Below are 27,101 nucleotides of genomic sequence, written 5' to 3' on the forward strand. Positions count from 1 at the left end.
TAAATCCTGCCTGACCAATTTGGTGGCCTACGATGAGGCTACAGAACTGATGGACAGGGGTAGAGCAGTTGATGCCATCTACCTGGACTTGTGGAAAGCATTCGACATTGTCCCACACGACATCCTTGTCTCTAAATTGGAGAGACATCAATTTGATGGGTGGACCACTCGGTGGATAAAGAACTGGCTAGATGGCCACACACAAAGAGTTGTGGTCAATGGCTCAATGTCTGGCTGGAGACCAGTAACGAGTGGTGACCCTCAGGGATTGGTGTTGGGACTGGTTGATGGATGTGAACTGGGGTTAGCATGTAAATATTCTGAGATACAATTAAAGTTCGGCAGATGGTTAGATAGCAGGGTAAAGGAAAAAAGAGTTAATTTTTTTTTTTAGTCTTATACTGTTTCTTGGAAATATACTTTATTTCCAAGCCAGTAAAGAAATAAAAGATGAACTATTTCCATTTACGCAGTTGAGGCATCTCATGAATCAAATATAAGCCAGAAAAATACTAATGATTGCATTTCCATGGAAATTGGCTCAAAACCATACAGGGAGATGAAAATTCACGAGACCAATTCATGGCGGGCAATAGGGGCATGTAACAGTCTTGTTTGTATGAAGCTGTCTGTAAAATAAAATCATTTTCATTTCGATATGTTTTTATTCTTTATGGAATGGAGTTAAGACAACTAACGTTGGCATCTAATCTTCAGAAGACAGTAGTTTCCTCATTTACTGGTTTTATTGTTTAAGTTCTGCTTAGAAGTAAAAAATAAGTTTTTCAAGCCAGGTTGCAACACTTGCATAAATACAGTCATACTGTTTTCCATGTTTTTTTTTCCCCACCACTTGAAAATATTTGTTTGAAAATGAGAGTTTAAAGTCACAAATCATGTAACTATACCTGTGCCAATGCAGCATTTCTTGGGTGATACGGTTTAGTGTGAGGTGTCCCTGCCCATGGGAGATGGGTTGGAACTTGATTATCTTAAGGCCCTTTCCAACCCTAACTATTCTATGATTCTATGATTTATTAAATAATTAACAACAACAGGTATTTTCAACTGATTTGAAGCTCATTTCTTGTAATCAGAATGTCTTTGACAGTCAGTCCTGGTTGTAGTTTAATCCTTCAGCACTGCAGCATGATCCAGTTAAATGGGGTGCTGTTCATTGAATGTCACTGATTCCTGTGAGATCCTGAATCAGAAGTACTGGGGCTCTGGCCCTGCAGATCTGAGAGCCGGGTCTGTACCGGTATACGGAAATTGTAAGCCTCAGTTTACTGCTGCAGCCAGTTTGGTTTCTCAGAGTAGGCAAGTTTAGTTCCTTCAAGCTTGATTAATCTACCTAAATTCATCAGATAAGCCCTTCAACATTTGCATCAAAATTTTACTTCTCTACATATCTACATAGAAGGAGAGCTGCTGTTAAGGCAGTCTGCTATCAGAATGACTCTCATCTGAAATGTAGGGTGTATAATCTTGGATTTCAATTTAAGGTTCAAATTCAGCTGCCTTGTTCATGGGTGCTATTGTTAAAGCCCTCCTTAATGACCATTCTGTCTGCTTCAGCTCTTCTGTTACATCATTTCCTTTAATTATAATAAAATTGATTTATAGTTAATGCTGCACATCTGAGGCCACTGGAAGGGTTGCAGGTTAGTATTCTCTTTGAGCTTTAATAAACTCTGGTTTATTGTACATTAAATTGATAGGGGTTTTTGCCATGATTTACAGAACATGAATGTATCCATGAAAACTGCTCTGCTGAAATTACTTCACATTAATCTGGAAATGCAAATGTTAGTATTCTTAAATAGTGGTATCATTATATGCATATCTTGCAATTGCACAAAGTTATCTATGAAAGTGTGGATTCACTTTAATTTTTGTTGTATTTCTTGGGAGCTTGCTCTCCATGCTATTTTTATTTTTTGTTGTTTATGTTAGCTTTTGTTGACAATAGTAAAGCTATTGGTCTTGGGATTATTTGCTATATTTTTCTTGCCTTTGGTCTGGGATTATTTACTGTATTTTCAAGGCCTTTCTATGATTTACTGTTTCTATTTAATAATTCTGTGGTACTGTCTATGTTGCTAACCTAGTGGCTGAAATGAGTTCAGAAGCCAAGAGCATCTGAATTGGCTGTGAAATAAGTAATTTAAAGTAATAAGGTTTTCTTAAAACCTTATTTTGCCTTGAAGATAAAACTTGTTTCACAATGCATTGAAATAGCAACATCATCATATACAAATGTGATTGTTGAATGAAGTGAGCCATCATTGTATATGAGCCTGTTAACTTTGTACTATTTGACCATCATAAGGCCTATCCAAATGACAAGTGATAGAAATTAGGGATATGTGTCCACACATTTTTGTGTGTGTGATCAGAAGGGCACTTATTAGAAGTACTATACTCACTACAGCTTCTCTGTAGGCTTTGTGAAGAACTGAAATTGGGATAGAAAACTGCTGTTTCATGTTCCTCCCTGACTTGTGTTTTTCTTGGCGTAAGTGTGCAGATACAAATGGCAGCCAGAATTGGCACTAAATAGTGTTTGAGAAGCACACTTTATTTATACAGCTCTGGCAATAAAAATTATAAAACTCTCAAACACACTAATTCCTAATTAATATCTAACTATATTAAACATTAAATAAACTCACAATCAAGGACTGTGCAATCCAGTATTAGGAAAAACAGACATTTTATGTGTTGAAAACTGAGTATGCAAAAAAGGACTTGGTGGGCTTCCATTATGATTGCCTGTCAGTAGTTTCAAGTTGTCTCAGTTTATAAGTGAATCAGTTGAGTTTTTTTAAATTAGCTGCCTTAGTCATTAAGGATTTAATTAATTCTCATTAATGCTGAGTCAGCTTTTCTCCCTTATTTGGATGCAGTAGGAATTAAGCTTTAAATTTTAATTTGTAAGGTGGAGTTCTGATGTGTTATTTCATGTTCTTTTCTCATAATTGGTGATAAAGATAATGGCTGTCTTAATTCTGGTGGATATTTTTGACTCTGAAAAGGCTCAAACTTGTTTTCAAATCTGTTAATGACTTTTGGAAAGATGAAGAAGGGAGGTTACCAGAGGATGGCTTTCTTGCAGTACATTCAAGATTAACTATTATTTCTCAAAGTGAATACATTGATTTTTTCAAAGGGGCCATTTACAGTAAGTGTGTTTCTCGCGTTGACCATTTTACACTTTATGAAATTCATGAGTTGCTAAAAGAAATAAAATCTGATGTGTTGAATTAAAATGTCTCAAAAATATTGACACAGATTGGAATGGATTAGTCTGAAGTAAATTTGAAATATCAAATTCTTCCAAATTGGTGTTCTCCTACTAAAAAACAAAACAAAAAAAAAAGTTTAGAAAAATCATCATTTTGGGAGTAAAAGTTGAAGGAAAAATAAAGATTTTCTTTAAATATGTATAGTTATATATACTTATATATATTATATAGTATATACATATATATGTCTATAGTATGTATAGTTATAAAGGTTTCAAATGTATGAAATGTTTTATAATTGACTGAAGTTTAATGGGGACATACTGTTGTTTCCAGATGTGCAATGGCTCTGAGGTTTCTTAGTTTCTTGTTTTGATTTGCTGGTAGTGGACACAGCTGAATTCACTGAAATTTCCCAGTCAGAACCTAGTGTTCTGTAAATTGAGGAAACTGCTGACTTTTATGAGAGGTAGACTTTATTTGTAGACGTCATTTCTTTTCCATTCCCACTTGAGTAATACAAGATCAGTTGTATGATTAGCAATATATTATTCACTTTGTAACATGCACCAAAAGGACTATACAATATGTTACAGGGGGAATTCCACACTCCTGAACATTTTTCAACCCAGAGTATCTTTTTTCTTCATCAGGAAATGTTCAAAATACAATCAAGATTAATCTTGTATTTCTTCACAGGCATGCTGGAAACATTTTATTTATTAACAAGGATGCCTCTTGTTTGGTTGGTTTATCTGTTGCAATCCAGCAGTCTGTTCAGAAATTCACATGGGACAGGCAAATCCTTCTTTTCCCCTTACCTTTCCAAAAACTCTCAGTTGGTGATGCTGAGATTGGAGTCTAACTTGTTCTTATTTTTTAATGGGATAAAGGCCTGGTTAATAGCAGCCCATGTTGTGTAAAATATTTACCAAAAATATTAGACAAACTCTGCCTTCTGCTCAGCTTGCAGATGAGTGTTTGTCCCTTATGCCAGTGTATGGCCTTTCTCTAAAGCTGTAGGAAGAAAATCCCAAGATGACCTTTTAGCAGATTTTTGCATGTGGCTTCAGACTGCGGCAGCGTATGTGAGCCACGCTGATACCCAGCCTCTGATTTGGTAGTTAACTGGGGCAACATCTTAACTGTGACTGTGCAAGTAACTCCATTGTTATTCATCAGTCAAACTTGTATTGACCAGTAAGGTCATAGCTAGTCCTCAGATGACCAGTTTCCCAAAATGAGGACTTCAGATATGGGTGACAGGATTCGTGACATATGGGAAGAAAAGGGAACAGATATCTTCTGATTTGGGCCAGGAAAAGGTTGTACTAAATCTTGAGAATGGCTTCGGTACAGGGAAGAGGGTGGAGACATCTGACTTCCTGCCTGGCTGAGTGGAACTGGACTTTGACTATAAATCTCTTGCTTTCATCTGCTATGGAGTTGAAGGAAGGGATAAAAAGTGAAAGCACAGTCATGGCTCAGGTGTTTTGAGAAATGGGGGAGATCAGTTTAGGGGACACTTCCTCATTAAAGGAGGAAGCTGAGCTAGGAGTCTCATTCGGCATGTAAGGATGAACAAGATGTGGAGTGAAATGTTGAAAAATATTGTCAGTGACTAGGGAAATGCAGAAAAGGTGATCAAAATACAGACAGGGTGAGGGGAGGTTTGCTTTCTCTTCTCTTGGAAGAATGGAAGGAGTTTTCTGATAGAGGAAAAACTCTAGCAGAAAAATAAAAAAAAATAAATTATACATGATGGAGAAAAGGTCAAGTTTATCCCAAAGTGTGGCAGATATTCATCATATATGAGAAGGTTATGAATATCCATGTTTTTTGAATGCAATCATTTTTGTGTGAGTGGGTGTTTAATTCTGAGTTCATGTTTACTGGAAGGAAAGAAGCCAGGGATGTTCTTTCACACAGACTGATGACCTTTTGGGTCAGGTGAATGGAGAAGGGAATTTAGCACTAGAACGGAAAGCATTACAGATGTGGTCCATCTATTCTTTGTCCTTACAGGCTGCAGAATCTGAAGCAAGCTTTGAAAGTGGCTCTAGGTACAGTAGGGAGAAAGAATATATCTGACCTTGGCTGATGCTCTCTCTGCTGGTTGTGATTCATCCAGTCCTGCAGACAAGATGGGAGAAACAGGTGGTGTCTCAGCTGGTGCATTACTGGAGAGAGCAGAAGAGTCTTTTGTTCAGTAGCATGAGCCAGCCTGAGCAGCTACTGCCACTGCTTCTGGCACAGGTTAATGTGAAGAGCTGGGTAAACACGCAGTGCTTACCACAGCTGCTATTGCTGCTGGACTCTTCTCTATTGAAATAGGGTTTTGTGATTTATTTTGTGTCAAAATCAAGCAAAACTGCTTCAATAAAACTGGCACGGTGTCCTTTTGGGACCCAGAATCTGCCATGAATTAATTAAGAGTGAGCAAAACCTGCACTGCTGTGCAAAATCCTACCATGATGCCTGCGACCTGAATTAGCCATGATAAAAAAATACATTTGGCTAGTCACCTATAATTTTGAGCAGTTTTCTTCCCAGCTATAGGTCTCCATGTTCTCTTTAGGGTCATTTAGAATATTGTGAAAAGAGCAAGATATTTTCCACTATCCAGGGATGTACACAAGAATGTAAAGGGAAAACAAGCCTTTCAGCTTTCTTTCTACATTTGTGATGATGAGCCCAATGTCATGGATGCTTATAAATGTTATAATATATGAAATTTTCCTTATTGTGGGTTTCTTTTAGGATTTTGTCTTTTGGCAGTATACAAAATAAAACTTTAGTCAGTTTTAATGTACAAAACATCTTGCTAGCTTTATTCAGCAGGCTTTAATATGATAGATTGGGTGCTTCAGTTGTACTGATTCTCTTAAAGTGAAAATACACAGGAAATTACCTTACTAAAAATATATATGTTTTGCAGTTCACCTTGTTTTTGTTTAGGATGGCATAGATTTAAATGTAGAAACAATGTTAAAAGAAATCCAAGGGGCTAAGATAAGTAACTTTTTCTTAAATTCTTTTTTTTCTAGACAAAAAAGCGTATTTGTTTCGAGGCTCACAAAAGTAGGATGATTGCTGTCAGAAAAAAGAGTTACATATATTTTGTGAACTAGGTGCCCTGACATAATTTCAGGACATAATTTCTTAGCTGTCAAGAAGTTGAAAACCCTTCATGCTCTCCGAATCTTCTGCAGGCAGACTTCTTTGTCTTCCCTGATTTCATTCCAGATGTCAGAAAAGTAATTTGTGCTGTTGGCAGCTTCTTGTGCTGTCTGTACTGGTGTGGTTTTTCTCTTTTTGTTTGTTCCGTTTTGTTTTTCTTCCCAGTGACACACAGAGCAACTATGGAAGAAAAAAAACACCCACCAGACAACTGAACAACCCTGCTCTTGTTTCGATAAGACCAGAAGTAAAATCTCCAGAACAGGAACTTGTTGTGCGTTCTCTGTGAAATATCCTGCCGTGCTGCAAAATGGCAGCAGATAACAGACAGCAAACACGTTAGTGTTCACTTGGCATAAGGAACAAATTCATTTATAATTCTTTGAATTTGGATTTTCAGTCTTTATGTTTGTATTTTTGGCCTTGGTGTTTCCTATAGTGTGTCACGGCTGTGTCAGGCAAAGGGTGAAAGAATTAGAACAGGGACTAACACAGAAAGTACTTAAAAATATTTTGCAGGTAATAAATATACAATAATGAAAAAAAAGGATGTTGTTATCTTCATTGGTATTATTAGAATGGAATCTTCTTCAAATGTTCTGTGTAATTCTTTGCCATGTTTCTGAAAGGTAGAGGTGAATTACCCTTCTCCCTACCAGTTTGGTACGAAGACCCTAAGACATAGTCAGAAACAGGTTTTATGTCCCCATTAGGACCTGAGTGGAGTTAGGGAATCTTAGCCCTAAATTGTTATCTTATGTATTTTTTGCGTAGCTGCTCCTTTATTCCAAAGGCTCAGTTGGTGCCTTATGTTTTGGTCTGCAAGTTCATCAGACTTCTAAAGATCTTCAAACTTCTAAAGATCATCAAACTCCTAACGATGTACCGCTTCATGTTTAGAATTTTCTCAGCCTTTTTTTGCCATTTCTTCTCTTCCAAAGCAGCTGTACACTGATCATTTAGGTGCCATTTTCTGTTAACAAAGTTCCCAGAAGGATGCTTGGGGTTTGTAATTTGAAATTCAGACTTCATGGAGGCAGAGACTGTAGCAATCAGAGTGACTCAAGGATATGCCTGGAGTGACAGACTTTTCCATAGGCAGTTCTAAAAATTGTCAAGTGAAACTGGATTATTTAGGTTTTTAAATGTAAATAAAAACACATCCTCCCTTTTATCTTTCCTCCTCATCTGATCTTTTAAATTTAGCCTGCTCTTTGTAGTACCCAGCCAACTTGCTCCTCTGAAATATTTTATAGAGATCTCTTGAAGGAGAAATCGGCAAGAGTCTAGCTGGCAGAGAGTGCCAGAGGCCACAGATCTCCATCTGTAGTGCTGCAAGGGTGAATCCCTGTGTTATACAAATGTAAGTAGAATGCTGCTAGCACAAGATGAAAAGTTAGAAAATTATGTTTAAACCATATGGTTTTGCTATTACTTGAGAAAACTAAAGGCTGAAGTTAAGGGAAACTCCAGAATCTACCTGGAAAGTTTTAAGAAAGTTGAGGATCACTGTCTAGGTGACAAAGGCCTGGAATCGTGGAGTGCATAGAAATCCGTGTTGTTCTCTATGCTTGATGTTGTGCTAAAAAGCATCTACACTAATGCAGATGGATCTGGAAGTAACCTCAGCAAGACATGCAGTATACTTCAGGAGGCGAATATGAATCACAATTTACTGATGTGTGCGTGGTTAATAAAATAGCACTGAGTTTGAGCATAGTAATCATGGACCCAATTGATTGCTACAGTTGTTTTCTCAGTGCAGCAGCAGGGGTTATTCAGCTGTGCCCTTGTAATTTGCAGTGCTTTGCTCCTTCATGTACTGCCATGCTCAGCAATGAGTCTGGACTTCAACTTAAAGTCATGGTAGAATTTTAGAAACCATTCAGTGCTATTTCAGAGGAGTTTCTGACTTGTTTTTGTGTGGCCAGGTCTTTACTGAATTGTAAATTGGCTGAGATGTCCATCTAACTGTTCTTTCATTTTCTTTACAGGTTTGTTTTTTCTATGGTTAGTAATAGTTTCTGTGGTGTATCTTCAAAAGGGTCTGTAAACTTCTTTTCTGTTAGCTTAGCAGCTGTCAGCTCCTGAGTAGTTCCTGGGCACCCATATATATTTTCCTTTTAAAGCCTGTGATTTCTTTTTTGGGATCTTCCTTAAAGCCGTGTCTACAAATGACTTGCTTTTGGTTGATCAGTTTTTGAAGAACTGGTTTTAGTTGTTCTTGATTATTGTTCAAATAATTCTGAAGTCTTTTGAGTAGTCATCTCTCTGTCAGACCTACTGTGAATTTATACAAGTTCAGAGACTTTACTTTTCCATAGACACAATGGTGCATTAAAGTTACTTAACACTGTAACAAAAGCAGTTACTTCTCCATTCTCCCGCCTGATGACAGGAATCTGTTCTCTCTAGCAAAGTCCCAGAGTAGAGTTGTTGTGTGTGTGTGTGGAGTTAGTGGTGTCTGTGCATTCCAGGAAGGGGGTTGGTAATTGCATTTTCATTGTGGAAACCTGGGCTTCATTATTGCTTTGCATTACTCACTCCGCAGCAGGTGAAGTCCACCAAGGAGGGTCTTGGTGGGAGGTGGATAGAAGTAGACAGCTCCATGCCTGCCTGCACTCCCGTGAATTCTCTTACATCACTCCTCTTGAAAATGTGAGATTATTCCAGTTAATTTGAGATATGTGTGGCTTCGTAGTGCTCATGTAAGTGATCTGAAAGATTCAGATGATTGCATCCATTGATTTGTGGGGCATAATGTTACAGTTTTTTCAGGAAGCAAATCTGCATTGATAGGGATGACAAGTGGCAAATCTTTGGGAATGACTGGCATCATGACTACACTACTGCAGCAACATGGGTACAGAAACCATATATGGACTTGTGCAAAGTTGCTGGAAGGGGCTGAAGTTGTCCTAGGTCTCCCTACCTTAATTAGTGACTTGTATCTGGGTTTTGCAAGAGTTTGGGTTTTCCTGGATTCAGTTTATGATCTCTGCAGATGTGGGATCTGGGACAGTGCTGCTTGGATAACTCTGTTTATTGCTGCTGATATATACTCTTTTTGACCTCATGACTCTTGGCTAGTGTGTTGAATCACTTGAGAATAACTAATGCGTCAGCTCCCAGATCGTTCTCAAGTTTCGCCTTCAGCCAACTGAATGTTCACCTTCCTTCACAGTTACAGGAAATGAAGATCTTCTGGGATAACATGAGTGCGGATGAGCAGTATGTTTGGTCTATGGGGAAATAATGTGAACAAAGAGAGATTACAGATAGTAAAAACAGACACGAGTTTCAGAGGTAGTTCTTGTGATATTCCTCCCCCCCCATCTCAATTTTGAAGTGTATTGAATATTGTTGGCTGGTTTATTGTAAACTGTCAAAAATTAATGAAGAGTCATGCAGTAAATCAGGGTTTCACTGTATGTGGGATTGGCTGTACACTGTGCAGGCAGTGTGCACAGCAAATTTGCCATAACCCCTGTGGATATTCATAGCAAGGAAGGATATAAAGAGCTGTCATCCATCAACAGTTAACTGCTGCAAATGAGTTAATGCAATTTTTTGCCATCAATAAAACATTAGAAAGAAAGCATGAATAGTCAGGGCAAAAGAGGAGTTTAAAGAAGTAGAAAATCCACATCACTGTAGAGAGTGATATGAAACATACAATATGCTGGCAGTGATCCAAACTTAATTCTGTTTATGGCCTGGATAACTGGATTTGTCTCTTCAGTAATAAAAATGTGTAATGCCAGTTACATAGTTCTGTTCACAAGAGAAAGGATCATGGCTTGGGAATGAAAATGTTTTAACTCCCAGCAGAGAGATAAAAAAGGGGTGCTGTGACTGCTGTCCTTCCATATATGGGTTATTTATTGCCTTTCTTACAGAATTTGCACCATGCCAGAATTTAGATGAGTTTGTGTATGGCGTACAATGCACAGTGACTTGAAGCAAAATGGTTATGAATGACATGACATTTGTGCATTTATGGTGCCAGTTCTTAATGACTGAAGAATATGCATGTCTGTGTGAAGAATTATCAATGCAAGATTTTAGTCTCCAGTGTGTAGATACTTTCAGAATGTACCAAGTCTTTGTAATGGAATAAATTCATAAAAATTAATTCTATCCATTGTACCTGAAATGTGATTAATTTATTTTGGAATGACTTACTGTACATCTTTTCTTCTTGCTGTTTCCAGTTCTTGAATGTGAAATATAATAAGAACTTATTACTCTTTTGCTGTTTCATTAGTGGTGCTACTAAATTCTCATTTGATCTCCAAGAATGAGGCTCTTGGGGAGGAAAGACCGAACATTTTCATTAAGCAAAACCAGGTGCAGCTGACTGTTGTTTAAGCCAATTTAATTTACAGTAGGTTTTATTATTAGTACCTCAGAAATCTTACATGTAGTTACTGTGGTAGGAGTTACATTTCATAATAGTATGTCCCAAGTAGTTTTAATTTAGAAATTAGTGGCTTATTTTAGCTTGTCTTGTAGTCAATTTGTAAAGTGCTAGAGCAAGAATCTGAAAATAGCTCATTTTGCTCTTGCTTGATTGCATTATGAGTCCAGGGTGGAATGTTCAGTTTCTCAGCCTCTTTAATGTTTCAGTATTTAATTCTTTCCAACACCATATAGATAGGGTTTTATATCATCTTATGATAACAGGACTACTAAATACTTTATAAATAAAATACTTGGTTTAGATTCTGAATAATATACTGATGTGGCTTTATATCCAAAGCATAAGAAATTTGGGAAACAAATTATAAGCATAGAATGCCAAAAGCTGAAGTCTTCCTGAAATAACTTTTTCCTTATTTCTCTTGTTTCATGCAGGCTTTCCTTCACCGAATGATCCAGTGTGCTGCAGCCAAAGTAGATAAAAATGTCACAGAAGAGACAGTTAAGGTTAGTCTCATAATTGCATATTTCTTCTTTTTTCTTAAATCTGATGTTTTATTTATGTATGTTTTATTCTTTTGCAGATGTTGTTTTCAAATATTGAAGATATTCTTGCAGTTCACAAAAACTTCCTTTCCCTGGTGGAGGAGTGCTTACAGCCAGAACCTAATGCACAGCATGAAGTTGGAACCTGCTTTCTTCATTATGTAGGCCATCTTCTATTACAGGCTTATTTCACTTTTTTCCTTTATTAGTTGTCTTTATTAATTATGTTGTGATGAGTGTACATAGTCATGACGACAGAATATTACTTGATTGCATAGTTTCAAAAAAAACAGAGGGGGAAGGTGAATGAAGAAAGTATAAAATGGGCAGAATTTTATTGTATCACCATCTGTATATTCACCAAATTAGCCCAGGCTGCCAAACAGCCCTGCAGCATGGACAAGTCTGGTGCCTGTGCATGGGTTGGAGGTACAAGGACCATGGTTGCATGAAACAGCAAAAGTAATAATATGCTTTTTTATTTTTATTCCCCTTTGATGCTAGGCAAAAATGTGAATATCTAACAAAGAACTGCATACGCTGGGTAAAATATCTCCATAGTTCTGGACTGTGAAGTTATTTTACTTCCTAGAGCTGCAGTACCTCCATAAGTATGTTTGTATGTCCTGTAGAAATTGTTTTATCTCAGTATTATTTTTCCTGTTGGAGCAAAACAGGATGTCAGTGTTAAAGAGCTCTGTAAAATCAGGACAGTTTAGTTTGCTTTCAGTTATAGGCCTAGCAAAAAGTCTAGGTTTCATTGTTACCTCTGGTTAGAGTCCCATTTGTTTGCTAAGTCTTTGTTTATTTGTTGTGGGAGGAGAAAATGATTAATGATTTGTGGAAGCATATTACAGAAGTTGAGAACATCAGTTTTTGACTGGAAAAGTATGGATTGCATTTGCAAACGTGTTTGCAGACAAAATAGGTAATGGTATCAGCAAATAAGCCACTCTCTCTGTTTTCTCCCTGGGTTTCTCCTTTTCACAAGGAGTCAGATGGAAAACATGAGCGGTGATGGTACAAGGTAATGCTGGGGAGATTACGGTTTGACACAAGAGGAAAATTTTTCACAATGAGAACAATCAGCCATTGGAATAATCTCCCCAGGGAAGCAGCGGATTCTCCAGCATTGGATGCTTTATGATTTGGCTGGGCAAGGTGCTGAGCCATCTTGTCTAGACGGTGCTTTTGCCAAGAAAGGTTGGACCAGATGGTTCCTGAGGTCCCTTTCAACCTGGTGTTCTATGACTGAAATTCCCAAGTGATGCTTCCAAACTGTTCCATAATTCTAGTTTGAGACTGGATGTCAAATAATAAATGTAGGAGAAAGAGCTGACCTTCCGAAATGAAGACTATATTAGCTATTCATCTTTGAAAAGTGTTAATTTCATGTTTCATTAATTAAAAAAGCCTCAAAATGGCAAGTGAAGAACAATGTATTTCTTTGTTTCTGCAGAAAGAAAAATTCCGTATTTATGATGAATATTGCAGTAATCACGAGAAGGCACAGAAAGTTCTCCTTGACCTTAACAAAATAAGAACAGTGCGGACCTTTCTTTTGGTAAATAAACTTTCAACTGTTGATTAACTTAGTACTTTGTGACTGGGCAGTGGATTGTTACTACTGTCACCTCCACCGTGTAACAAGCACACCTGCAAGTGGTTGGCAGGCAATTTCAGTGGGGGGTAGTGTTTCCAGAGGAAGGGGTTGTGTACATCAGATTTTCACTGCTGCACTGGATCCGTGCATAACAAAGCACTAGGCAGTGTGCCTTGAACTTGCTGGCCAAGAGACAAGGGTGTAAATCCAGCTGTGTCTGTAGAAAGCAAAAAGAATAAGATAAGATAGATGAAGAGGGATAGGGAAGGAAATTATGGAAAAGAAGCTGAAGGACTCATCAGAACTTCTGAAGAGAAGGTCCATTTTCTGGTACTGTAACACGATTGCCAGGCAGAAAAATGTTTTGTTATAGATCATAGAGTACACATCCTGAAATTAGATGCTGACTTAATCTGAGGTAAATATAGACAGCTGCTCAGTTAGTTTTTCACTTTATAAAACAAATAGGGAGGCTTTTTTAATTGTGAGTATGACAGCCCTCATGATTTTCTCACAGCAAAACCAGGTTCCGTGTAAATACTGAGTTTCCTAATAGTTAACATTAGTTGTTAAAAGAAGGATTCAGTGTGGAATGATTTTTGTGTTTTTTCTTCCTGATGTCCTGTGATAACAAAGTCAGCTTTGTAATGCCCACATTATTCCTGCTATATTGTAACTTAAATACCTGAGATGGTGCCCATGGATAAGATATCAGATTTCATAGTAATCAGATCCAGTTCTTGCGTTTTGGGACTGGAGAGCAAAGCATCACAGATATGGTAAAAAAAAAAAGGTGATGGCCAATGGTGGCAGTATCACAAGTTTTACTTAATTTCATTAATTATTTTTAGCATGCAGTAGGCTGTCACTGCTGCTGACAGAGTTCTTGTTGAAGTCAACCTGTTGCAGCTCACTGCATTTTCTGAAAGATACTGGATCTGACTCCCTAGCTGCTTTTACTTACAGCCAAATTAATGAGCAGTGTGTGAATTTCTTTATTGTAGGAGAGTACAAAGTGGCATTAAATGCCATCTGCCTTTTTGCTAAGAGTCTCTTACTTATCAGTGTTCCATTCATAGTTGAAAACAGATTCAAAGTTGTCCTATTTTTCCTTAGTGGTTGACACAGTATCCTTCACCTTGCCCCACACTGGGGAGCTTCACACACATAGTTCTTGTACTGGGAGCAGCACGGCCAGACTCAAGAAGGAGTGAATGCTGCCTACAGAGACATTTGCTACAGAAGCAAAATACTCTGGAGAAAGATTGCAAAAAGCATGTTTTGTGAGAAAGGAAGTGAAGTGTGCAGTTGTGGGCAGTTCATGATGTGTCACTGTTATGTACTCCCAGGCACATGCACAGGACTTTCACATCTGCTTTGGGTTTCTCATAGATTCAAGATGTGGCTGTAGAATAAGTGGCATCAGTCTAACCTGGAAAACAGGAGGTCTAACTGTGTGATAACTGATAGTTCTTTCTAGCCAGACAGAACAGTTTGGGTCATTAGAGATTGCCATAAATAATGGGGGGCTGAAACTAGACTTGTGAGCCTTCAAGTATAGAGACGGTGATTATATAAACCTATAGTCTGCACTGTCATTATCTTGCTCAGTCCTCTATCAGTAAAGCTTTTTAGTTGGCAGATTAAGTGAGATCCTTTGAGATAAAGGATCCTTTAGTATGAGACAGAAGCTGGTTAACTACGAGTACAAGGCAGAGACTTAAGGGTGGGTGTAGAGAGCCCCGTAGCAGCACTGCTTACGTACATTGTGAGTTGTATGTTAGGAGCAGCCACCCAGTTTTGTAGCCCCTGTTCTATCAACAGTGTGTCTGCATCCACATTTGTGGCCTGCGTCAACACACCATCTGGCTGTGTTAAATTACTTTTGTTTAGCAGTTGCTGTCTCAGTTTAGACAACTTGCACTTTGAAGCTGTAGATTATCTCATACCATTGCATCACAATTCCTTCTCATCTCTCAGTAAAATAGCTTTCATCATGTCTTTAGGTCTTTATGTACTTACTTTAATACAGCAATTCCAAATATTTTCTGTGATATCCCTTGCATGCTTTGTTATGCCAGATAGGCCTTATTCTTTTCTCTCTTTCTCTCTGCTGCTTCTTCATGGGTGCTTCCACCCAATATTTTATATATTCTCTGCTTCCATAGTTGGGTGTCTTGGGAAAATTTATGTATTTTTTAGCCCATGACTAAGGGCATTTTTTGTTGCCCATCACGTTTAACTGTAGAAGCATGTAAACAGAACACCTTTTTGGTGGGTGTGTATAGGATGGCCACGTTCAAGCCTTCCAAACCATCTTTGATGCTACTTAATATTACAAACACATTGTTTAGAAGCAACAGCACCTAGAGTAGTCACCCTGAATGATTTTTATTTTTGTTTGTTGACATATAAAAGCATATTTTTGGCATTTTATTCACTGTCTTTCATTTTTAAACTTTAAAAATGGCCTCTCTTTATCAGACTGGATGAAGAAGGTACCTAGGGGAGATGCCTGCCTAAGTCCATTGTGGCTTCCTTGTCATGTATAATAGTCAGCGTACGTGCCTGCGCATGTGTTCAAGCCTATTCTTTTGTCAGTCTTGCATAGCTCCCTTATTACTTACAGCTTAGCCAGTATTGCTGTGTACATATGCCCTTGTCTTTATTTCTCATCATTTTCTTGTATTTTTTAGTAATTTATGAAACTGTTCTCACTCTAGAATTGCATGCTTCTTGGAGGACGCAAGAACACAGATGTACCCTTGGAGGGATATCTGGTAACACCAATACAGAGAATATGCAAGTATCCCCTTCTTTTGAAGGTATTTCGAGTTTTTTTTTATCTAGGACTTTAAACTTTCTGTATAAAACTGGTTGCTAAGCATATTTCTGAACAGCAGGAACAATCTCTCTACACAGTGAATAATCTCTTTATTAGATACTGGACCCAGACCTGCTCTCATTAAAGCTAGTGGCAGGTCTTCTGACATCAGTATTAAAAGAACTGAGGAGTTTGGCTGGGTCAAGATGATTAGCTTCCTTCTGCATCTAGTTGTAAAGTTGCCTCTCCATTGTTGGAATAGAAGTGAGCCATTTAAAGGGAGTTTAATGAGACTGATTTCAGCTGGGTTTGACCATGGTCTTGCTTAAAATGCTTGGGCTAGCAGAGTTGTTAGTGACATGCTTTGATGAGTCTAATTGACCGTCAGCAAACTGTAAATGAAAAATATTTATGAATATTATTTGTAAGAAAGCTCTAGAGTAATGGTAAGATGCTGTAGGTGGTTCTATGCACATTTCTATGTTTATTATTATTGTTACAATTTAAAATGTAAAAATGTTAAATGTGCTGATAATCATTAGGTATTAAAAACTGAGTTACTGATTTTTTTCCATGTTAGGAAACAAAGTAATACAATCATCGTAACAGTAAATATTTAAAACAATTTTTTGATTAACAAATGGGGGCTTAATATTGTTTATTGTTTCAAACAGTCAAAGAAAAGCCGGAGCAGATTTTGCTCTAGAACCTGATTGAAACCTTGATTATTGAACAGTGTTTTTCACAATGAATGTGTGAGTTTAGATCTGAAACAATGCTAGATATGAGCCATATGAATTTCATTGCACTGACATAAAAACTTAAAAGTAAACATGTTCAAATAAAGGTTTTTAAAACAAGTTAAAGAATATGATAATTGCATTGAGGTTTGATTCATCCCAGATATCTGTGGTTTTACAGTTCCCTTGGCATATTCTAAAATGATTTTTATATTCTGTTTCTTGAATGAAGGATCTACAGACGAACAGGGGAAAATGACTAATGAATTACTCTAGGGGACAACGAAATGAATATATTTATGCTAAATAAATTCAAATACAGGGTGTGGTGGCAGCAGCCTTAGGGCTCCAGGGAAGTGTACCTATATCTCAGTCAGGGTGTGCTGAAGGCTGTCCATGGTCAGTCCACCTGTAAACAGGCAGTTGGTAGTTTGAGATGGGAAACCTCAAATGAAAACTGGCAACTCCACTTCTGTGTTTTAGTGTGGCTGCCATTACCAGTAAGCACCTGAAATCAGTGAGTCACCTAAGATATTGTTCAGTGCTCTGGCGTATTGCCCTAGATTAAACAATAGTGTGAAGCTAGAGGAAGATGGCTTTTACCCAGCGTTGCAGGAGAGGCAAGTGCTAACTTTGACATGAATAAACCAACATTTTTAAGCAGAATTGTTATTGTTGACAGTTCCATCCTGTGGCATATAAAAAAAAAAAAACAACCAAAAACAACAACCAAAAAAATCAAACCCCAAACTGAAGCTCAACATGAAGAAACATTGCTGGGGTGAGAAAGTAGCTGAAAGGCAAACTATGTACTAATTCCAAAGTACTGATTATTTTTACTGTTACTAATTTGTTTCTTTGAGTTTTTAGTGTCCTACTAGAACACAATGCTGAAGGGTTTATTTTTCCACTTCATAACATAGAGGTCTGGCTACTTCTTGATTTTTGTAGGCTATTCAATTTAAGCCTCCTGTAATGTACATGTAGAGATCAAAGACAGGTTTCCTTTTTTCTTTTCTTTTTTTTTTTTAAATGTCTAAATAGGAGTTACTGAAGCGGACTCCAAGAAAGCACAGTGACTATGCGGCACTAATGGAAGCCCTCCAGGCCATGAAAGCTGTCTGTTCCAACATAAATGAAGCCAAGAGACAAATGGAGAAATTAGAGTTTTTGGAAGAATGGCAGTCTCATGTGGAAGGATGGGAGGTACTGTTGTAGATTTGTTGTTTTGTATCTTGATGAGGGAATAAGAGTTTTCAACAAACATATATTGCACTGTTTTTGAGAGCCTGAGGTACTGTCAGCTCCTCAGTTCTGTGAAACAAAGCTTTCATTTCTGTTTTGTTCTGCAAATTCAGTGTTGTCCATGACTGAGCACCGCTGTACAAAATGTCAGACTTCCAGGAGAGTGGGCAGTGTTTGGTGTTTAACTTGGAATATTGACCATTTACATTAACATGTTTGTGCACACACATGCACATCTATAAATCCTAATTTAACTGTTGCCTTTATTTTACTGCTGTCAGTGCCTGCCTAACAGCATTTTATGTGGTTGAAAAAAAATATTTATTTTGATTAAGCACTAGGTCTGTGTTTGTCAACTTGCAGATAGTTCTTTACTTTTGGCTGAGCTAAACTAACGTGTTCAAGAGAGTCTGTGTAAGACTTGGTTTTGGTTTTATTTATTTATCTCAATTTTCAAATGGAAGAGCTTTAATGCTTTAGTTCTGTGAAGAAACCGTAGGTCTATTTCTGAGCTAGTGTTTTCAACAGTATCCAGAAGAGCCACCATTTCCCTTAGGCAACTGCAAGATCAAGTAGTTGTAGCACCAGAATCTTCCTGTTGTATTATTTTGAGCACTATAATTAGTTTATACAGAAAGATAAATGTGGATCATATAATCATGGAATCATAGAATGTTTAGGTTTGGAAAGGACCTTAAGATCATCTAGTTCCAACCCCCCTGCCATGGACAGGGATGCCTTATACTAAACTATGTCACCCAAGGCTCTATCCAGCTCAGCCTTGAACACCTCCAGGGATGGAACCTTCACAGCTTCCTTGGGCAACCCATACCAGTGCCTCACCACCCTCACAGTAAAGAACTTCTTCCTTATACCCAATCTAAACTTCCCCTGTTTAAGTTTTAACCCATTGCCCCTTGTCCTACCGCTACAGTCCCTAATGAAGAGTCCCTCCCCAGCATCCCTATATGCCCCATTCAGATACTGGAAGGCTGCTATGAGGTCTCCATGCAGCCTTCTCTTCTCCAGGCTGAACAGCCCCAGCTTTCTCAGCCTGTCTTCATACAGGAGGTGCTCCAGTCCCCTGATCATCCTCGTGGCCCTCCTCTGGACTTGTTCCAACAGTTCCATGTCGTTTTTATGTTGAGGACGCCAGAACTGCACACAATATTCCAAGTGAGGTCTCACAGGAGCAGAGCAGAGGGGTGGGATCACCTCCTTTGACCTGCTGGTCATGCTCCGTTTAATGCAGCCCAGGATACGTTTGGCTTTCTGAGTTGCGAGTGCACACTGAAGCCAGGTCATGTTCAGTTTCTCATCAACCAACACCAACAAGTCCTATTTGTATATATTTGATTTGCCTTAGGTGGTTTGTGTTGAAACATCTTAGCTGCCTGCACTGAGGTGGGAGTGAAGTTCATATATATGAAACGCAAAGCAAGCAGTGTAAGTAATTTTTTAGTAAGTCAGTTTTGAACATAATACACAGGAATACTAAATAAAGTAAAACTCTAAACACTAATTGAGAGGAGGTCTTGTTGACCTAACACTTTCCAAAAGAAGCCAATACCTTAACAGCTGCTTATTTAGTCTAGGTGAAAGTAAGTTTCTCTTTGTTATTAGATTGAACTTGCTGTCATCAGCAGTAACTTGGAAAGATTAGTGTATGTGAACTTTAAAATCTGTTAGGCACGCTTGTACAATAACTTCATGATAGAAGCAATAGCAAGCATTTACATTACTAAATTTTATATGGCAAGGAAATTTTTAAATAGTACTTATTGTCTGTAACTGACAACTTTCAAGTAAGTTTTCTATTGTGCTGTAGTGATTAAGATCCTTCTACTTGCTTTCAGTGCCTGGGTCTTACAGATATTTGTCAAAGCCATATTAATGAACACACTCAAATATAAAGTTGCAGCATTACTGTCTCAGTGTGTTATTAGTCATATAAGTTGGTTAAGAACGTATTGTTCTCACATTTCTGAAAAGGGAATCCACTTTTTGGCGTTCATTTTTTTCTGAATTCTTAGTAAACCATGAAGTAAAATATATGTTTGCTGTTGGAAATATATTAATGAGCAAAAGCATCAATAAGGAAGGGTAACAATATAGACAGAAGTGTATGAAACATAGATTTATGCTCTCTGTATTCAGAACGTATTCTGTGAACCGTAATACAGTAATTTCCTTCCAGCCTTGTTTGTTTGTTTTTTCCTATTCTCCAAATTTAATCTTAGGATTTCACTTGTGCTTCATCTCTGGAAAAGTGCCATTGTCTTAAAATAGATTTTTTTTCAGTACAGTTGTGTTTAATGTGGTTTAGCTGATCAGGTTTGATGTTACCTCATGGCAACCGCAGGGTGCCCAATCTGGCAAAATTGCCCTGATCTTAATACGTGCATCCTTTTTCAAACATACTATACGGTTAGTCCTTGAAATGGTAAAAATCATGTATAAGAGCATGTTTTCGAACTTTTCTGAATGATTCCCAACAACAACTGCAAGAAAATCTCTGAATGCAATGTATGAGAGTGGATTTAATTAAATAAACATCTGGTTTTCTGCATTGCCTAAAAATGAAGAGGCAAACTTGTTGGAGATTTCCTTCCAGAAGGAAATGCTTAGCACATTGCTTGGCCCCAACTAGAAGGAAAGGGAAAAAAAAAAAAAAAGAAGACTATTTTTAGAATCTGATCAAAGCATGACTTGAATTCCTATACATGAGTGTCATAAAATGAAGCTTGTGTTTATTATGATAAAAATACAGATTCATGGAAAAATGGAACATCTGTTTCAAAAAAGAAAATTTTGAGTAGAATGACTTTCTCACTTAATTTCCTAAGTGGTTAAATTTATTGGCCTGAATTCAGAACTTGTGTAGGTGGCTGCCTCAGCTGGAGAACGGCTCAACAGCTGAAGGAGTCTGTCAGGAAAATCTGCGTGGAGGTTTCAGTGAGGGAATTAAAAAATAAAATCGTTGCATTTGTTGTAAGCTGGAAACTGAACAACCCAGTCTGAGTCACAGGCCAACTTAGTGACAATAGCATGGGGTGTTCTGTTCCTTTCCATTGTGCTATATCATAAAGTAGTATTTTAATGGAGATTTCTGTTTTAAATTCTAGACATTTTAAACCTTTTCTCTATTATATTTCTCTTTCCTGTGCCCATGTGCAAGTACTGAAGAGTACATTAATATATGTAATTTCTGACTTTTATCACTGTTAATGTGCTCGCCATTGAGTCAGTATGGTTAGACTTTCATGTTTGACTTATTTGGCCAGAATATGTAGCTAAGTGGCTGTTGTTACAAAATTAAATGCTGCATTTCTTCTCAAGGTAATAAAGGTCATTTTTTGATGTCAAAGATGGGTATTTCATGGTTAAAGTATGAGCGGGGATATTGTTGCAGATTTCTTGCATACAGTCTTTCTCCTTCCAGTGCATTTTAAATGCATTTATTTTGTGATGTAATCATGGCAGCCCACATTTCAGACCTCTTGCCTGAGCTATTGCCTTGGTGGAATGACAGGTGACTGAACAGCAGCTGAAGTCAATTTTACCTGAGTAACCTGAAGGCTCTGAGATCTTATGGGCTTTTAATTTCCACACCAGCTAGCCTAAAAAAAGAGCCCTTGATCCCAATGCTGTCTACAGCAGAGGACTGCTCTACAGCTAGGTCTTTGGAGTCCTGGAGTCTTCAGTGACTCATTAGGATAGGGGGAGGAAAATCTAATCTAAATTCATAGTATAAGCCTGGTTTGCAGGTTAGATTTTTCCAACGGGGTCTTTTATATGTTGGGTTTTTGTTTTGTTCTGGGTTTTTGTTGTTGGTTTTGTTGCTGAATTTTTTTTTTTTAAGATGATCAAAACAGGTTTGCTTTTATAATACAAGGCATTTTCAATTTGACATACTACAAAAAGGCTGGTTTCACTCATAATACTCCATCAGCTCTAATTGCAGGTACTTTAAATGCATAGAAACATGAATTGTAGCATAGTAGTAGTGATTTTACATTTAGGTTGAGCAACTATATGATCTTCCCTTGCAAGCACTGAGTAAAAAATGTACATGCTTATGAAAACTTTGAAATAGCACATTATTTTTCAGGTTCAAATTGCTTATATTTGACATTCCCTGGTAGTTTCAATACAAACATTTAATGAAAACATGGTTATGTTAGATGTTTTTGGTAATACTGTTTTTCAAAAGCATTGCTTGTAGACAGTGTAGTTCAATTTTAGCCTCGTGCTTCTGGGACAAGGTGACTTCTCTGTTAGTGTAGCCTTGAACTTTCTACTATGAGAGGGGGTAGCTCAGAGTTAGATAAATGAATTATCCTACTGGGCTGGACATCAACTGTAGCTCGGTGTTCCTGCTGTAAACCCATGTGGAGGTTCAAGGTGTAACAATATCTTTCATGAAAACATTAATAGTTGTTAGTCCTCTTTGGAACTGCATGATGGATATGGCAGTGTTTGTGTGCCCTCTACCCTATTCTTCTTTGGGCATGTTTTTCATCCCTCAGGAGTTGGTAGAGAGGAGGTGTACAGACAGCAGTGCTTTCACGTGATATGCCCTTCCTCTTTTCTCCTTGTCAGCTCCATGCCCACCCCACCCATGTCTAGGGACAGGCTGAGTCTAACAGTTTCCCATAGGCGAGAGGGTGGCAGGGGACATTTCTGTGCTAGCAGTGTTATATAGGACTGCCAGATGTGACTTATGATCATCTTACCTTATACCCTTGGGCTTCAGCAAATAAAACAGCAATAACAAAATTCACTGACCTGTGGTCACACCAGCATGGGTTGTGATCTTGGCAAAAAGTATTGAATAAGTGAAGTTAACACTGTTCAGTATTTGGACAGGAAGTCTATGAAGGGAAAAAATACCTCTAGAATGTAACTTTCATCATCTGGCAGAAAGAAAATAAAAAGTTAAACAATAGCAAAGTGTAGCAATGTGATGCAGATAATGCGCACTACTGTACTGTAATGTTGAACTTGAATCATGATTGAGGAGAATCTTGGTAATTTGAGTAGCCTGAATTATAGATGTTTGAAATATGTATAAAATATTGTATTTTATGACATGGTGCTGGCACGGTAGCAAATCTTGCAAGGACTGTGGGGAAAAGGTATTTTTCTACAGTGAAAATGAGCACTTCAAATAAAAAAGAATCAAATTTTTTTCATAAAACCCTCTCTGTGAAAAAATACACCCTTTTGTAGAAAACTGAAACTGCTAATACAGTTTTGAAGCCTTAAGCTGAAGTTTTTTGTCTTCCCTACAAAAGATTACAATTTTCCAGCAAAGCTGAAGTTTTCTGTAAAAAACAAACTGAAAATCTTTAAAAAACACCCAACCTTTAAAAATGCAAATTATTAGCAATATTCCAGCTAATTTTAAAAGCAGTGTGTGGTACTGTTTATTCTACTTAATGCACAAAGGCAATGAAATGGATGGAATGAAAAAAACCTGCTTTTCTGTAGTTGTGGTCAGCAAGCATTAAGTGCAGCTGAAATTTATGCTGAATTTGTATTACTGAGTATGCTTTTAAGGTGTTTCAGTGATCGGTCTCAAATGAAACTGTAAAATTAGTGTGTCAGCTTCTGGTGCTGATGCTGTCCTAGGAAGGGAAGTATGATATACTGGATATAGATGATGTTAATTTTTGGCTCATTTGATTCTAAACGGAAACAAGAGTGGTTAGTTAATAATGATACTGAAGCTGCTCTATTTAGAGACCTGAGTGATGTTCCAGTGTGATGGTTCTGCAGTTTTTCTTATCATTTCTGTAAACAGACTGCGTTCTCCTTAGAGCAGTTTGAGCTATTGCTCAATATTCAGGACTGTGACACACAAAAAAGGATGAATTGGAGGATGAAGAGCTGAGAGCAGAACCCATGATTCCTTCTTGGCTCTTAATTGAGCCTATTTTTCTTTGGGCTACTGTGGTTAGATAAAAAAGAGGAAGCAACTGCAGCTATTGCAGGCATAAGTCTTTCAGAACATGTGTAGATGACAGTCCTAGCTTTTACAGGTTTTCCAAGCTGACTATTGACCGCCTTAAGTTAGGAAACTCTTTGAGCCATGGGTGTATGCTCAATGCAGCCAGCAAGCATAATTATCAATAGGATTGCATAGCTGGATTCATGCAGTGCATGGACAGGAACTTTGTCCCACAGGAGCATGGATTTTCAGAATTGCAGAATACACCTCTGAGTTCAAGGAAGGCTTCCTTGAGAGGTAAAGTTTTCTTTATATGGCATAGAAATATCATGGCTTTTTCAGATAAATATTTTTGGAAAATGTAATCTTTTGTTAAAGTTGCTTCTTTTTCATTAACCTATATGAAAATGCCTGCCTTCTTTCAACATGAAAGAATGATCTGCCTTGAATCAAAAATGAGGCATCGGAAGTTTCATCCCAAACATGTAAAGCTTAGCAAAATTCCAATGTCTTCAGTATATGTTAGGAAGAACTACACTAGGCAGTCTTAGCTGTATGTGCCACTGTCAGTTTTGTCTGAGTTTTAAACCTTGGTGTATTTGATTTAGTAGTTAGCTTATAGAATCATAGAATCATAGAATAGTTAGGGTTGGAAAGGACCTTAAGATCAAGTTCCAGCCCCCCTGCCATGGACAGGGACACCTCACACTAAACCATTCACCCAAGGCCTCGTCCAACCTCGTCTTGAATACTGCCAGGGATGGAGCATTCACAACCTCCCTGGGCAACCCATTCCAGTGCCTCACCCCTAACAGGAAAGAATTTCATCCTTATATCCAGTCTAAACTTCCCCTGTTTAAGTTTTAACCCATTACCTCTTGTCCTATGACTACAGTCCTTAATGCTGACTCCCTCCCCAGCATCCCTATAGGCCCCCTTCAGATACTGGAAGGCTGTTATGAGGTCTCCATGCAGCTTTCTCTTCTCCAGGCTGAACAGCCCCAACTTTCTCAGCCGATCTTCATCTTAGTGTAGAAGTATATATCTTAGTGATATTCAAGTTCCATGTGGCTTTGGCTTCCAGGCTCATCTTTGCATAGATCATGTCTTGTAAAGCCCAATTTTCAGATGTTTCTGACTAAATAGCGAAGTTACTGAGGATAAGAATTATTGTATGAAGTTGGCTTGATTTTTAAGGGGGAGTCTCAACACCCAGGTGTAATTTGGAAACCTTGGTGATTAAACTTAATCCATTCAAGAAAGCCTCTAGTTTACAGCAGTCCTAAATGAGTGCAAAACTGGTGTTAAGCATCGTTAGAAATCACTATTTAATTATAATATAATAAATGGCCCTGAGTTTTATTCTTGGTGTTTCCAGAGAATCATTATGGCTGTGAGTTTATATAGGAAACTTTCCCTTAATCGGTGTGGAGTTCTTCAGTTCTCACAGAATAAAAAATAATCTTTTCCCAATTGATTTTAGGGGTCCAACATCACAGATACGTGCACAGAAATGCTACGAAGTGGACTACTATTAAAAATTTCAGCAGGAAATATCCAAGAGAGGATATTTTTTCTTTTTGACAACCTTTTGGTTTACTGCAAAAAAAAGCACAGGTAAATGATTAATTTATGCTTTCAGAAATAATACATTTTTCTCACATTAGAGCTAATCCTCTGTATGCTTTTTCATCAGAATATTTTATTACCACCAAAGTGTTTACTGCAGTTAATTGCAATATAAAAGTCAGCATTTTTAGAGGAGATTTACCATCCAAAGAGAAGTGTGTTTAATTCAAGCATTGGAAAAAAAATTACACAAATACATAATCTAAATGGTGAAGTGTGGGGAGAAAGAATCAGTTTTGCCAGTCTTCTGCAACACGTTATACGTGATGGACTCACTCTCTTCTGGGAATGGTAAACAAAATGAATTTTTAGTTCAAACAAATTAGCATTGTAGCTTATGTTATAAAACAAGTCTCTACAGATTCGAGAGTTTCAAGCCTTGTATTTCTAATCAGGGAAAACAGCCAGAAAGCTGCTGCTTCCCGCATTGCAAGAAACAATTCCATAGTGTAGCAACAAGCTTCTGCAGTTCAGTGCTCTTATGCTTCTGAGGAATAGGGGTTTTCTTGAATACAGGCAGCCCTCTTGAAACTGTTTAAGGTTGTCTCTCTGATCCAGAAGCTGGTTTTGAATAGCCAGGAATACATATAACTAGATAGATCCTTGCTAGATTCCCAGTATGTAATAGACTTTGAGTATTCTCTTTTAATAGCACTGCTGAGTACCATTACCTTTGCCTTTGCTTCTGCACAGTTGTGGATGGTGTCAGAGGAAACTGCACCTTTGACCTCAGTGTCCAGTTTAGGAAACTGCAATTGCTGAAAATGTTGCTTCATAAATCCAGGTTCTACTGTCAGCACCACAGCCATGTCCATCAGAACAGTGCGAGTGCTTAAGATTTTCCAGGGTGGTTCCAGATTTGATAGCCAACTTTCATCCTGTTTTCCCAACTGTGTTTTAGCAGAGCTCTGGATTATCTGTAGCATCCGGGTAACAGATGTATTTCTCTGTACCTATAATATCCATTCGTTTTGATCAGTTCTGTGGCTGTTTTCATGTGCCTGTTAAAGGACAGATCTTGATGGCAGACAGTGGCATACAGGTACCAAAGTGTTGGAACAGAGCTTGTGTAGAGTGAGACTTCCCTGATAAACTCTCATGTCAGCCAGCAATTTGCTGATTACTCTTACCAGACGTAGGATCTTTTCATTAGCATCAGCAGTGTCTCGTTCAGCAATGGTTTCCACAGTTCAACAGCACATGTATAAATGCATTGTGATTCTTATTGTAGTCTTTAAATGCTGCATGTATGAAATGCATGTGTCATAATGCAGAAACACAGAAAAAAGTGGTGGGTGACATGCTCATTTGCACTTTCTTTTATCAGGCGATTGAAGAACAGCAAAGCATCTACAGATGGCCACCGTTACCTTTTTCGGGGCAGAATAAACACAGAAGTGATGGAGGTAGAGAATGTAGATGATGGAACAGGTGAGTATATTTGTGTTGCTCATTTACAGATCAGTCTTTTGAAGTGCTGAAATCAAATGCAGCTTCACAATTTCTTTGAGAATGGAGGGTGCTCCTTGTACTTAGACTAAGATGCCACATTAAAAGCATTCTGTTCTCATATCAAAACTCTACTTCTGTGACACATCATTGCTTTCATGCATTATTAGTTGAGCGGTCGTAGATGACTGTTTTACGCTAACATGAACAGAGTACTAAAATAAGGTGACATTTATTGCTGAACTGAAGTAGTATATTTTAA

General features: G+C 37.8%; 1 protein-coding gene across 4 annotated transcripts in view; it reads left to right on the forward strand.

The window, feature by feature from the left end:
- The window catches only part of PREX2 (phosphatidylinositol-3,4,5-trisphosphate dependent Rac exchange factor 2), a 173,171-nt gene that overhangs the window by 37,208 nt on the left and 108,862 nt on the right, over positions 1–27,101 (forward strand). For all 4 annotated transcript variants that reach the window (XM_061342876.1, XM_061342875.1, XM_061342873.1 and 1 more), the window contains 7 exons: positions 11,286–11,357; positions 11,435–11,557; positions 12,856–12,960; positions 15,723–15,824; positions 17,608–17,769; positions 25,245–25,378; positions 26,718–26,821. In XM_061342876.1, coding sequence (XP_061198860.1) covers positions 11,286–11,357; positions 11,435–11,557; positions 12,856–12,960; positions 15,723–15,824; positions 17,608–17,769; positions 25,245–25,378; positions 26,718–26,821 — 802 coding nt within the window. The remainder of the gene's footprint in view (positions 1–11,285; positions 11,358–11,434; positions 11,558–12,855; positions 12,961–15,722; positions 15,825–17,607; positions 17,770–25,244; positions 25,379–26,717; positions 26,822–27,101) is intronic.

This window comes from Neopsephotus bourkii, unplaced genomic scaffold (genome assembly GCF_033783945.1).
Source record: "Neopsephotus bourkii isolate Nb327-2 ecotype Australia unplaced genomic scaffold, CSIRO-AGI_Nbou_v1 NB_1820, whole genome shotgun sequence".
Taxonomy (NCBI): Eukaryota; Metazoa; Chordata; class Aves; order Psittaciformes; family Psittacidae; genus Neopsephotus; species Neopsephotus bourkii.